General features: G+C 30.0%; 9 protein-coding genes across 9 annotated transcripts; 1 reads left to right on the forward strand and 8 right to left on the reverse strand. All coding sequences in view use genetic code 6, as the record gives it.

The window, feature by feature from the left end:
• Positions 1–180: 180 nt before the first annotated feature.
• On the reverse strand, positions 181–1746 carry SS50377_27984 (Signal recognition particle 54; the record flags this gene model as incomplete). The annotated part of the gene is made up of 1 exon (XM_067911761.1): positions 181–1746. The coding sequence occupies one exon, from the start codon at positions 1744–1746 to the stop codon at positions 181–183; it is 1566 nt and encodes a 521-aa protein (XP_067760783.1).
• A 98-nt stretch (positions 1747–1844) lies between these two features.
• SS50377_27985 (uncharacterized protein) lies at positions 1845–2381 on the reverse strand (the record flags this gene model as incomplete). Its single annotated transcript, XM_067911762.1, has 1 exon — positions 1845–2381. The coding sequence occupies one exon, from the start codon at positions 2379–2381 to the stop codon at positions 1845–1847; it is 537 nt and encodes a 178-aa protein (XP_067760784.1).
• Positions 2382–2656: 275 nt separating this feature from the next.
• On the reverse strand, positions 2657–3934 carry SS50377_27986 (uncharacterized protein; the record flags this gene model as incomplete). The annotated part of the gene is made up of 1 exon (XM_067911763.1): positions 2657–3934. The coding sequence occupies one exon, from the start codon at positions 3932–3934 to the stop codon at positions 2657–2659; it is 1278 nt and encodes a 425-aa protein (XP_067760785.1).
• A 68-nt stretch (positions 3935–4002) lies between these two features.
• On the reverse strand, positions 4003–5109 carry SS50377_27987 (Cysteine-rich membrane protein 2; the record flags this gene model as incomplete). Its single annotated transcript, XM_067911764.1, has 1 exon — positions 4003–5109. One exon carries the CDS (start codon positions 5107–5109, stop codon positions 4003–4005), a length of 1107 nt encoding a protein of 368 aa, XP_067760786.1.
• Positions 5110–5304: 195 nt separating this feature from the next.
• Positions 5305–5889, reverse strand: SS50377_27988 (uncharacterized protein; the record flags this gene model as incomplete). Its single annotated transcript, XM_067911765.1, has 1 exon — positions 5305–5889. One exon carries the CDS (start codon positions 5887–5889, stop codon positions 5305–5307), a length of 585 nt encoding a protein of 194 aa, XP_067760787.1.
• An 87-nt stretch (positions 5890–5976) lies between these two features.
• SS50377_27989 (Transcriptional coactivator p15 domain-containing protein) lies at positions 5977–6171 on the forward strand (the record flags this gene model as incomplete). Its single annotated transcript, XM_067911766.1, has 1 exon — positions 5977–6171. The coding sequence occupies one exon, from the start codon at positions 5977–5979 to the stop codon at positions 6169–6171; it is 195 nt and encodes a 64-aa protein (XP_067760788.1).
• A 9-nt stretch (positions 6172–6180) lies between these two features.
• SS50377_27990 (uncharacterized protein) lies at positions 6181–6936 on the reverse strand (the record flags this gene model as incomplete). The annotated part of the gene is made up of 1 exon (XM_067911767.1): positions 6181–6936. One exon carries the CDS (start codon positions 6934–6936, stop codon positions 6181–6183), a length of 756 nt encoding a protein of 251 aa, XP_067760789.1.
• A 706-nt stretch (positions 6937–7642) lies between these two features.
• SS50377_27991 (uncharacterized protein) lies at positions 7643–8431 on the reverse strand (the record flags this gene model as incomplete). Its single annotated transcript, XM_067911768.1, has 1 exon — positions 7643–8431. One exon carries the CDS (start codon positions 8429–8431, stop codon positions 7643–7645), a length of 789 nt encoding a protein of 262 aa, XP_067760790.1.
• Positions 8432–8844: 413 nt separating this feature from the next.
• Positions 8845–14103, reverse strand: SS50377_27992 (uncharacterized protein; the record flags this gene model as incomplete). The annotated part of the gene is made up of 1 exon (XM_067911769.1): positions 8845–14103. One exon carries the CDS (start codon positions 14101–14103, stop codon positions 8845–8847), a length of 5259 nt encoding a protein of 1752 aa, XP_067760791.1.
• Positions 14104–14139: the final 36 nt, after the last annotated feature.

Below are 14139 nucleotides of genomic sequence, written 5' to 3' on the forward strand. Positions count from 1 at the left end.
TTATCAGTTTTTAATCAATAGAATTTCTGAGCAAATAATCAACAAATTCTCATTCATTCATTCATTAATTTACTCATTCATTCAATCATTAATTAATTTACTCATTCATTCAATCAATAATTCACTTACTTCATTCATTCAATAATTCACTAACTTCCCCCCATTTAAAACCCAATCCGCTCACTTCCTGCCCTGCGCCATTTTCTTCAGCTTCTTCATCTCCTTATCGCCGCCTGGCAGCAGCCCCATCTGCCTCAGCTGGCTCACGGCCTTGTCAGGATCGCCCCCGAAGTTCAGGCCCGGGATGTTGGGCATTCCTGGCATCCCGCCGCCAAGCCCTCCCATCATCTTCTGCATTTGGCCCATCTGCTCTCGATTGATTCCGCCGCCGTCCACGCTCGCGTTCATCATCTGCTTCATCTGCTGCCCCATCTGATTCTTGCCGTAGCGCTTCGTCATTTCGCTGAACTGCTTCATCTGCCCCATGAATTCCTTCACGAAAGCGACCGGGAAACCGCTGCCTTTCGCGATTCGCAAAATTCGATTTTCGTAGTTCTTCTCCTTCTGCAGCAAAATCGGATGCGAATCTAATTCCATTTTGGTCATACTATCCATTATATATGTCCATTTGACCATCGCATTTGTCCCTTCCTTTTCCTCGTCGAAGCCGTACGCATCGGCGATTTTGCTCATCCCGGGGATCATTTCGATCAGTTTTTCCATTGGGCCCATTTTCAGCATTTCGGTGATTTGGACGCGAAAATCGCGAAATGTGAAGTTCCCGTCCATCATTTTCGAGAGCGATTTAATTTGCGATTTCTGGTCGATTTTGCTGCTCTGAATTTTGTCGAAAAGGCCCTTAAAATCGCCGAATCCGAGCAGTTTTTGGACGAAATTTTGGGCCTCAAAAGGCTCGAAATCGTCGAATTTTTCGCCGGTTCCCAAGAAAATAATCGGCGAATTCGTGGACGCCACGGCCGTCAGGGCGCCGCCAGAGCGCGTTGAGCCGTCCATTTTTGTCAGAATTATCGAGCCGATGTTAACGGCCTTTTTGAAGGCCAGCGCCTGTTCCTGGCACGCCTGGCCGATGCTGGCGTCCACTACGAAAATGCGCTCCGTTGGCGTAATTGCGTTATCGATTTGCTTCATTTCGATTAGGAGGTCTTCTGACTGTTTGTGACGGCCTGAAGTGTCGATGATTATGAGGTTGAATTTGAGCTTTTTGAAGTGCGCCACGCCCTGCTGTGCGATTTTTATAGGGTTTTTCTCGGTGTATGAGCCGTAAAATGGCAGTTTTGCGGCCGTGCAATTTTGCTTTAGCTGGTCAAATGCACCCGCGCGGAACGTGTCACAGCAGACAACACCGACACGCCAATTTCTGCGTTTGTAGTAGGCGCCGTACTTCGTAGCGGTTGTGGTCTTTCCTTGACCTTGGAGACCGTAGAATGTAACGATATTCGTGTTTTTTGGATTTAGCGATTATGGTTTTTACGGTGTATCCAGTATTTTCACTAGCGCGCTTGCTAGGAGCTGGGGGATTTAAGTTTGGGGTTGCTATACGGTTTACAGCTGTTGGGTCAGATCTGCGCGGAGCTTGGCAACGATTTATGGCGAAATATCAGATTCTTCCAGAGCCTGCGTTACATCGTATATAAGGGAGTCTATATACTCTTTTGGGTGTTTCTTCGAGTTCAGGGCTGAAGATAATGCTTTTGTGATCTTATCTGATAATTCATTTAGTACCATGTTGTAGAGGAACGGCAATCATAAAAATATGTTAAATAATATACTTTAATTAGTAAATAATTAAATATTTAAAAATCCAAGTATTGAGTGCAGTTCGATCATATAAGTTTACGCAAATTTATCTATTATAACTTCTTGAGTAACATATTAGTACTTATGTTGATAACATTGATTTCTTAATTTAAATACTCAACTCTACCAAGGAGCCTCGTAGATTCATGGATCAACAAGAAAATCTAGTTTAATAAATGTTAGTCTTTAATATCTTTTGATACAAGAGCAAAGTCAATAGTATCTCGTAAATTTTCTTTCCAGTGATTTATTTCTTCTTCCACTGTAAACATTGCTTGTTTTTTAAATGGTGTAATCGCATACTCCTAATCAACTACCATATGTTGCAAATTTGACACTTTCACTACATTTTAAACATTAACTATAGCAAAAGGCTTTCTACTAGAGACAAAATCAGCGCCAGACTAACTATTTGAAAAACTGTTTGATAAGAAGTCCATATTATCAAAAACCCGCGGTTTATTTAAAAGAATTCTTAGTGACTCTTTGTGTCTCAATACATCTGGTTCCTGATACTATTTTAACCTTTTATGAGAAGGTCCGCCTTTTACGAGCTTTTTCATTTTATTTATTGTAAAAATTATATTATAGATATAATTATAAAGTTGAGGTTAGAGCAAAGAATTTGACATGTATTATTATATAAATTTATAAATGTATTAAAAACTATATTTAGAATAATTAAAACATCGCACTAACTAATAAAAATTTAATACAGATTCTTTAAATAATTATAAATTAGAAGCATATATAAGATGAGAATCAAATATATATAATTTTATGAAATAATAATAAAAACATTTAAATTTAATTCATAGTTTGCCATATTCTATCAATATCATTTTAGTACTTCTTCAATTTCTCCTCTAAATATGACACTAAAAATAATAAAATTCAAAGCATCCCCACTTGATACAGATTTGCTATCACAACTAAATAATGGAGGTTCAAATTCTCCTTATCGTTCTAATTACATCTCAAACTTTTCTAAATTATTTTATAAATATCTAAATATTGATAGCTCACACGTCTCGGAAGGGACAATATGTAATGGTAATATTTATTTAAATTACTATCTAAGCATAACACTTTTCACCCTATTTATTTATCTTATTATTAAATCATTTGGTATTTTTAAACAGTTAATAATGGAATTGAGATCAGATGCAGTGGGTAACTCACTATCCTATTTTTAAGATAAAAACTTGTTTATCTCTTATTATTTTTAATTTGACAATTGAAGTTTGCTGATCAAAGATTATTCATTATTTTATGACATTATCATATCATTTTTAGTAGTATTAAGCTACTAATTTAGCTTGGCATTTTTCATACCTAATTCTAATATTTATTAATTTTTTTATTAAACTTCTTATAATAATTTTTATATTTATACACTTTAAGATTCATATGATAACTCCAATTAGACTCTTGATTCTGTAAGTGGATTAAGCTGATGGTTATTGTGATCATCTATTTTACCTTATAATTCTTTGTTTCGTTATTAGAATTATTTTAATTACGAAATATATGAAACGATTTCAGCTTCAGCTTACTGCTTGAATTATAAATACTCCTAATTTGGTTCCTATTTATTAATCTTCTACTATTTTACTTTAAGTTTCGCATTTTACTCTTTTAGTGAATTATTTATTCTTTATAATTCTTATATTTATTATTTGTAAGATTCTTCTTCAAACGTACAAAGTTACTCTCCGTTATCGTCAGTTTATATCAGAACATTTGTCATTTTTGTAGTACTTTATCTATCTCTAGGGATAAAATTTTATTCTTCAACAGATTTTCGTAATTCAGCTTCTAATTACGATATATATTGTTTTTGCTATTTAATTATCTTATCGTCTTCAGATAACGATACTCGCCCCCCATCTTATGATAAATCTGCTGCTTCGTAAATACGTTCAAAGCAAAGTGAAAGGAGTTGTTATTATCTTTAATAAGCTTAGCTTTATAATTGCTCTAATACATGCTATTTTTCCAAATTCTCTCCAGATGTATATAATGACATCATATTAAGCTCATCTTATTTTGCTTGCTGTTAGAGCTGTAAAAATCGCTCAGCTGCCACTTATGATTATTAGATTTGGCTTTACATTTTTATAATTTCAATAACTATTTTATTATATTACCAATACAATTAAACCTTTTCACTTATGACAAATGTCAAACTTAAACCACTTTCATATCTGCTGTAAATATGATTTGCCCATTTCGCGTTGGAATAGTTGGAACTGTGGGGTATATTGGCTGGTATTATGGTTGGTCTTAAATTACATTTTTTTGCCTAGCCTCTACCTGCTTCGTCCGGTAAATTGGCAGAATACCCTTTCTAAACAGACACACGATTACGATAATCAGAATAATTATAGCAAGAATCCCCGCACTGACTGATACGATCAAAATAATCAATTACACGTTCAACCCTGTTGGAGCAAATTGCAGACACTGCAAATGGCTCCCAAATGCGATTGTTTAGCACCCCTGAATGTCAAACTGTGTATCATACGCCACACAGCGGCCCTGAAAAATCGCGGTTCCCGGAAGGCACTGGCACGCCCCCGCGATGATCGTGGACGAGCAGACCGACGCGATAACCGCGTCAGTCTAGCTCAACTAGACTGCCTGATTCGCATTTGCGCAGAGACGCCCAGTCTGTATGGAGTTTGGCAGCGCGTATCTCACTGCCACCTGCCCTGTCGCGCAGGCCACGCATGCTAGCTGGAACGTGGGTACCTGACCGTTAGGGCAGATACAGGCTGCGGTAAGTCCCAAATTTGTGCAGCTGATGCACTGCATCTGCCGGAAAATTGTCCCGGCTGGGCACCGGCATTCGTTGTTGACTTGCACGAGCCCTGCCGGGCACGCGCAGACTGTCAGCCTGGTGAGAGTATTGAAGAGCGGCGCTGTACATGGCACGCAAACACTGCCCTGGAGCTCTGCACCCAAAAGACATGTTTGGCACTGGGCCAGAGGGTCGGCGCCTGTACTGCAAATACACTGCAGGCCTAGAATCTGCTGGTTCGGCTGGTTGCAGGGAACACAACCAAACCCCGTCATAGCGAACTGGAACGGCCTGCATGATATTTGTGGTAGTGTAGAGGCCTGGAAATTCGCAAAAAATTGGTCCAAAGGTGGCTAAATGCAGGCGCTGTTCAGCATGAGGCTTAGCGGGTTGATGCACGAGCAGGAGGTTAATGAAACTTACGTGTTTAGAATTTCAGAGCAGAACTAGCAGGTGGCAGGCTACTTCAAAAAACCTGCACATATCATTTTTCAACTTTTTGTAAAGTTACTTAATATTATACTATAAATAATATATAAATATTTAAAGAAAAAATTCTTATTACAAACTGGTTTATCTAGAAATTATATTGTTTATATCGGAAAAAAATTATTTAAGCAGGTAGAATCTTAATTATTAAATTGATAGTAAATAAATGCGGGCTGAAAATTAAATGACAAACATCATTTTATCAGTTACTTAGTAGGCCTCCAACGTTTCCGCTCTACGCCTTCTCGGTATGCATAAACCGGATAAATTTGCTCTTTATTTGCAATTCTACGTGGTTATACTGTTTCAAATCCTTAAAACGTTTAGAACCTAACGATTCTCTCTTGACAAATTAATCCAGATGTAAACTCAGGTTGTCTGTTATTTTTCTTTAAATATTAATCCAAAATATTAATTTTAACAGTTTATGGAACTGTTCTTGGTTTGAATTTATCAGTTTATAATTTTTATGAGATTACCTATGCAGCCTATCTGCAGGTTACATGTTAAATGATTAAATCCGTGGTATTAAGCTAACTTTCGTATGTTACTTCAGTTAGATAAGTGTTATCATAAGTATCAAACTATTTGATATCTGATACTATAGACATCAGGTCTTTTGCAGCTAGAATACTATCTCTTGAGGATAGGTATGGTTATGATTCATATCTATGCCGAAATCCAGTTTTTTCAATTATTATTTATCTAGATTTCGATGTTGTTAGAAGAAAGTCGTCTTAAAGCTATTTTATTTAATCATCAATTTCTTCCCATTCCATCAATGCTATATTATGTTCTGATAAAATTAAAATTATTAAATTTATTTATATTTTGTCATTTATATAAAATAATTCAATTTGATAAAAATGACTAGTTGGGATTTAAAACAGAATATGAAGGTTACTATATCCGAATTTCATGGACAAAAGTATATTGATATTAGGAAATATTATGACAAAGATGGAGAATAAAAACCAACTAAATAAGGCATAAGTCTAAGTCTGGAAGAATTCAAAAATATTATGGATAAAAAATCAATAATCTTAGAACTATTTTAATGAAGTATTTAATCACATAATTTTACTAATTAATGGCACACAGCACTGATATAACCAATCAGACCTGGGTTAATCTTTAAGGTGCATTACATATCCATTAGGATATCTTTACCATTTTAAAAACATTGTATATTAATAAAAAGCGTATCCCTCTTCATCAAATAGCATTCTATATCCTATTATCATTATTTTTAGATATTCTTCAGCTTTTAAAACAATATATCTATCTTAGCTATTAATCTAAAGTGTTCTGGTTTGGTTGTCAATTTTTAGTTGAATTTTATTCAATTATTACTCATCAAATGACTAATTACTAAACTAGGATTTTAAAAATGTGAAATCCTCGCATAAATTTTTTATAAATAAGGAAAAGCCAATAGAATGTGCAGACTAAAATAAAATAGCATATTCAAATTATTCTAAAGGTTTATATGGCAGCACTTAACTAGTTAAACTTGGTAAAACTTTATAAAAAATAGCACCAGATAAATTCAATTTAACTTGTTATTATATAAATCTTCTTGTAAGCATGCCATACTTAATATCTTAATCTTCATCTATAGAAGAACTATCCTAGTGAAAATTTATGTCTTTAGCATAAATACTATTAATTTTAGGATTAATACATGTCGAGTGAAAATTTAAGTAATTGTCTGATCTTAAAGGATCAACATTTTATCTATCTAGTTATTTCTGTATATTCTTTAATATTTTCTTCTATTTTAACCTCTTGACTTTAGGTTTAGTAGTTGTAAGTATTTGATTCATTTTATAAATTAAATTATCAGTTTTAGATAATAATGTTAATATTAATTTGTAAATAATCGATTATTCTGATATCAATATTATGATAGTACAGGAAATTATGTCCTACAATTTTTTGTACCAGATCGTCCATAAATTATCGTATAATCTAATTAATTGTTTTAAAACTAACTTTAATAAATAAAAAACTATGATTAATATACTAATTTTAATATATTGCTTTATGTGTACTCAATAACGTTCGAAAGAAACATTTCTTATTATCGTCTGATTCTACGTAACTAAGCACCTTAACCTACACAATAAAGTTTCTCCTAACTTTTTATTACATAATGAACTTTTTATTACAATTTCCCGCAGCAAGCAATTCTTCAATTCACATATTTTCGACCTCTCATCATCGTCCTTATATCACATTTCCCACTTTATCAAACAAGCCTAAATAACCTCACTAGGCTAGTTTTTAGCTGATTTTTACTCTTTAAACCTCAAATTTCACTATTCTCATTTCCCCAACTTCTCAATTCTCCCAATTTTTAATCCCCATTTCCTCCCATTTTCAACCCCTCAATGTCCCCAATTCGCCCCCTCCCACTATAAAAATATAAAAATATCAAAAATATCAAAAAACATCAGAATACCTAAAAAACTCAAAAAAACTCAAAAATACCTAAAAACTCAAAATCCTAAACCCCCCAAAATCCCCCCCTCACTGCCTACTCTCACTCCGCTCCTAAAGCCCCAACTGCATCAGGCACATGCTGACCTCGTCCATACCGCCCAGGGCGGCCAGCAGGTTCTGGCCAGCGTCCGAGTCTTCCTGGATGACGCGTTTTCCCAAGTGGGGGCCCTGCTGCGGCTCCGAAATGACCATTTTGAAGTCGTGCGAAACGATCGAATTGGACATCGAATTGTTCATTAGCGATAGGGACTGCATCTGGTCCGTCAGCGTCGAAAATTGCGTTTTTGTGAAGTTTTGGAGCGAAATTTGCGGGGGCGCCGGAATTGTGCTGGGAATCGAATTCGCGATGTCGAAAAGCTGGGAAACCTGCAAGCGCGGAATCGGGAATATTGGGGGCTGCGTTGCCGCTAGCGGGATTTCCTCGTAGTGCGGGAGCAAAAATTGGGTCGATTTTAGGGGGCTAAAATGGTGAGATTGGGCGGCGGGGGGTCCAAGGGGCTGCGAAATGGACGTTTGCTGCTTAATTATCGTGTTGTTTATCTTGCGCTCCAGCTCGACGATTCTGGCGTTTTTGGAGTTTGTGACGTCTTCGGTGAGCTGCTGAATTGCTGTTGGAATTTGGACTTAAATCTCGCCGGACATCAGCTGATAGACTTCGGGGTTGATTTAGCGAAGAATTTGGTTGTTTCCTTGTATGTAAAGAATCCAGTTCGAATAAAATTGCTCATAGCGCTATTTCTGTGATTCTGGGTCAGTTTAATAAAGCTATTATAGATCTATGAAATTGAAATTAAGAAAAACTTATAATTGTGACATTTTCTTACTCTTTTTGAAGTTGTAGAAGGCTTGTCTTAGTGATTGTGGCATGAAAGACTAAAACGAGCGGGGTATAAAAAACTCGACAGTTTCGGGAAATGTAAAAAGCTTGTACTTTAGCAGCGTTGCGACGTATAAATATAGATCATCTTTTTCGTCTTGTGATAAATTTTGTTAAGAATGTTAATTAGATTTTATGAATGAAGAAATAAATGTTTGAACTTAAAAAACTGATTACAAAGTTACTTAGGCGATTGAGCCAAAATCTAATTATTTAAAATTTTATTATAAATATTTTGACAAAGACTAAGCATCTGGTTGATTAAATTTTTGTTTTAAATATTGTTCTATGTTGTTCATTATTGTGAATATTGGAGTGGTAAATATAATGATAGTATAATATATAGAAATTATCAAATCAGATCCATGTCGTCTAGTTTAAACATATCTCCAAGCAGTTTAATAACGAGTTTTTTACTATTGACATCTTTAAGGCTATTAAATAATTTGATAGACTGTTCAACACTGCTTTTTGGACTAATAATTGAACATACTTTTAATGCAGATATTATCATATTAATATCATTTAATTATTATAATTATTTCATTACACCACGAAATTCTCCTTTGTATATTTATTGTAAAGCTGAATTTAAATTGCTTGCATTAGTCCATTTTAAAATAACACTAACACATGTCTGATTATCTATAAATAAAATGAATGTATCAATAAATTCTAATATAAATTTAGTGTAATCATTATCATTATAATGTAAAAATAAATCAAAAATTTCCTAACTAAATAAATTTTACCTTAGCTTTAAATTAATTTGGTTCTTAAATTCTAAAAGATTGTAACCTAAATTTTACATAATTTACAAAAGGGAGGATATGACTTGCTCTTCAAAATTGTTAGTTAAAAATTATAAGAATGTACTTCTCTATTCATTTTCTATCTTAAATATTGGAAAATTAATATTTTTTATATGTTAATATAAAAATAATTAATAGTTTATTGTTTATGTAACGTTAACAAAATAATCTAATATTCTACTAAAGTTTTCTACAGAAGGTGACAATTCTAATTCTGATAAACAAATTAAGAAATTAAATAGTTCTGCTGCTTGTTAATATTTTTTATTAAGTGACTAAGTAATGGTTTATTCTAATACATAGTGTTTTCGTAGTTTTAAAATCATTTTATAATAATCATCTAGTGAATTAAATTTAATTAAAGATTAGTCTAATCTTGAAAATATTCCAAGAATTCTAAAATTTTCAAAATTGGTGTGATTAATATGTGGATAGATAGAATACAATATTAATAGACTAATTAAGTTGCCCGTATAAAGTTCTATATCTATTTTTCCTAACATTATTAATAACGCGCTAAAAATTGGATCTTCTAAGAATTATTCTGATTATTGCATTAAACCTGTAAGAGTATCCGTTATTAAGCCGATAATAGATTTTTAAAATTCTATTTATTACTCATTCATAAATTGTTATAATAAGGTTTCATATATCGAAATAGAGCTTGTATCTTTTTAAAGTTAAGAGATTATTACTAAATAAAATAATAAAATATTATTAAATATGAGTTCTTTACAGATAGTTATTAAATTTCTTGGGTTATTAGTTTATATTAAGTTTAAAATGCAACCAGAAATAATTTAAGTTTTACTGTTATCGTTAAGGTTCTAATAATCTATTATTTTTAATAATAATTAACAATTTTCTTCATTTAACGGACTATTATATAAAATTTCACATAAAAATTCAATATCATCATATTTCTTATAATCTAAATACTGTCTTAATGTTAACACATCATCTAAATATTATTCGTTAGTTAATATTGATTTTTATAAATAATTAGTCACATAGTCTATTTATATAAATGTATTTATACTAGTTTAAGAACCTATACGAATAAGTTTCTATAACAATTAAATTGGATTTTTTATCATAGAAAATGGCCCTTAATATGTAATATTAAATTTTTCTTTCTATACATATACTGACTAAAGTGTCTATTTCATTAAAAATTTAGTAATAGGTGATTATTTAATAAGTTCAAGTACTATAATTAAAAATTATTCCAATAAGACAACATTGGGCTAACTACATTCATCTATAAAATGTTAAAATATAATTTCAAGTATACTTGAACTAGGATTAACTTCAAATATTCTAGTGAGAAGACACACAATTCTTGGAGCTATCTATGTATCATAAAATTATTTTGAATTTTAATCATCTTATAGGCTAAGTAAACTTAATGCTTTGTTCATCATTAATAAGACTATTTTATTAGAAATATTAAAATTAGAAATAATGTCAATAAAACAATCCAAAGTCAATACAGCAGCGTGAAAAATTTAACTAATTTTTCCCTAAACAAATATTTATTATGTATAAATGGGTAAAAGTCCTAGTGCTGCAAATATATCCTGATAATATTATGGAATAATATACTCCAAATATTGTTCCTAATAATAATTTTTAGTAAAATAATTACTCATAATTTAGTAACCATTGGAATCAGCAATTTATTAATAAGTTAGTGACTATTAATCTGTAACTATAAATTTATTATTTTAAGATTTAGTATAAATAACTTTAGATGGTTTAAAGCTAGAGTGTACTAATAAGTATTAAATTACGATCATTATTTAAGGAACAAAATAATTATTATCTATGTTATTAGACATTTTAGTAATAAATTAAATAACTTGGCAAATTTAAATAGCATTTAATATTTATGTTTTATAAATATTAAATTATAAGAAATATTAAAACATTGAAATAAGGTTTTCTGTGATCATCTTAATCTCATTTTTGTTAGGAACATATATTTTCATATGTTGTTAGCTAGAAGTAACATCTTCTTCCGCAAAGTTAGTCAATATATCCCTAACAGAAGCATTATTCAGTGAAACCTAAAATATTTATAGTTGATATTTATTAGCTAGACTATTAGTTTCTTGCAAATTTTTAAGTAATAATAAAATTGCCATGAAAGAATTGGCTGAAATAGCTTCTATTAAAAATTAAATATCATATTAGTCTTTAGTATTATAAGTATTTAATAATAATTCTTTACATTCGTTAGTAATAATACTTTATTGTGGTGATAAATTATACTATTAATAACTTTAAGAAGTAAAAGTTGTAAGTTTTTGAACAAAACCTAATATTTATAATCTATACGTGAAGCTAATTTCAAACTAATTAGTCGAATTCCTAGAATAATTTAATACTTTAAATATTTCGTAGAATTAATATGATATATCTGTATTCACAGAACTTAATATATCAAACACAAATAGTAGTATTCCTTTATAATATTTATTCTACTCTGAAATTGTAAACTACTAAACTTTCATGCTTAGTATTTTTTCATCATATTCTGATTCTTCAACCGTAATACTTTAAATACTTGCCTCATTTAACTCTTATTCTAAAAATCCCTGATAATTAAGTTTCATTTCCTCTTTCTTTGAAGAATATTGCCACTTAACTCCTGGTAGTAAATTAGAATATGATAATGCTTTTTCAATTTTTGCGTTAGAAGATTTATAATAATTTTTCAAGAGATTAGAATAATTAGTAAATTTATTTAACAAAGTAATAATGTCAATTTACTCGTTTTATGATTATTTTATCTTAAAAAAATTTTAGTAAGATACTATCTATTTCTATACGCATTCTGGTGAAAATAATGTTATATTAATGTCCAGTAAACTTTTTCTGAAATCAAATATGGATTTAAAATCATCATCCTCTTGATATATTAAAAATTAGGTGAATATTGACATCCATTTCACGAAATTAATTTTTTGATCCAACATTATGTCTATTACTTCATAATTTTTAATATTTCCATTTTATAATAGCCCTTGTATCATATTTATAATAGTAATAGATAAATTCTTTTATTTAAAATTTAAAATTTTCTTTTTATTTGGATCATTACAAACACTATATTGTCTATAATATAAAGTATTAAATAAAACCTTCAATATGCATTTTTATAATTCATGATTAGTTTTAATCAAGACTAAAACCTACTCTAAATAATTAGTATTTTTACTTTCCGAAATATACTCTATCATTATAGCAAAAATATCGAACAACCGCTAGTTTTAGTTTTTAACTTAAAATTCATTATAAATGCATAGAATTTCAAAACAAAAATCTTTTAAATGTAAGTAGTATTTTAGTCTAGTTTCTTATTCACCACTCAAATATTATACATCCAATTACTAAAATGAAACAAGTGTTTATCCTGTAGTCTTTTAATACTTTAGTTCATCATAAATAAACAAATAAAACTAAGACCCGAAAAATTATAAGGTTTCATCAATATCAATATTATATTATTATCTTTTTATATCTTTACACAACAATGACAATAGTTTTAACACTTATAATTTATTATCACTTTACATATAAGGTTCAAGAATATCTTATAACGAATCGATATTCTTAATTAAAGAAATCTCTATTGTGATAATTAATCTATCATTAATACTTGTTAAAAATTCTTATTAATATTAAAGACTGAAAATACTAAATATTATTTAAACTATATTTTGAAGCATTAATTTAATAATAGAAACTGATACAGTAGAGTTTTAATTTTTGTTAAAATTAAATAGCTTAAACGTTTATTATTATTGCTATTTAAGTTAGCTATCTAAATTCATCTAAATTACATCCTATGTCATCTCTACAATAAATAAAATTTAATCTTGTATAATTTTATTTTCTTGTTATCCATCTTTATAGCCTAATATTGCAATAACAAAAGGTGACTTTAGCTAGCTCGCAAATTACTTTGTAAGCTAAGTTTAAAATGTTCTAATCTATAGAATTTATTCTAATAGTTTGTGTAAATTTTGTATGAAAAATTAATGTAAACTAGAAACTGATGCGACATCAATGAAATATAGTGAAGTAAAATAAAATTTACATAGATATACTTTAATTGGTTAATTTAATGTTTAATTAACGATTTAACTTAACTATGTAAAAATAACTAATAACTATTAATGATACTATTAAAAAATTTACTTAATTATATCCTTTTGAAGCTTTTTGAAAATAAATAGAATCATAATGCAAAATAAGAATGCAGTTTCTTCATTAAATGAATACTAACAGCTTAATATTTACTTAAGTATTTTTTCAGGTTCACAAAATATTGACATCATAAGCACAATAACACTATTTATCTGAACTTAATCTTTATCAGACTCACTTAGAACTTTTCGTATACTAACTTATTCAATAGCACCAGAGTAAGATTTAAAAATTGTTTAAATGTTATTAATTTTTAGTTCAAGAATTAGTTTTTCTATTTAAATCTAATTTTAGTTAGCTTATAAGCTCGATAGTTATACATTAAAACTGCCTTTAAATTAAGTTTGTAAGTATTACGAAAATCTGTATATGATTATTTACTATGTTTATAAATTAACATCAATAATAGATGCTAAAATTAAATAAGGTAGTATATCTTATTCTTTAATAATTTATTCAACTATGAAATCCTCCAGTACTTTACGTGGAAATTATTTTATAGCTAAAATAGTGATTTCTTTTAAATTATGATCTGCTAACTACATGCACAATAAAACTAAAGTTTAGTTAGTGGTATCAGACATTTGTATTTACTTATATTTTATTATTTATATAATAAT

The sequence above is a fragment of the Spironucleus salmonicida genome, chromosome 8, assembly GCF_000497125.1.
Source record: "Spironucleus salmonicida strain ATCC 50377 chromosome 8, whole genome shotgun sequence".
In the NCBI taxonomy this organism is placed as follows: domain Eukaryota; phylum Fornicata; order Diplomonadida; family Hexamitidae; genus Spironucleus; species Spironucleus salmonicida.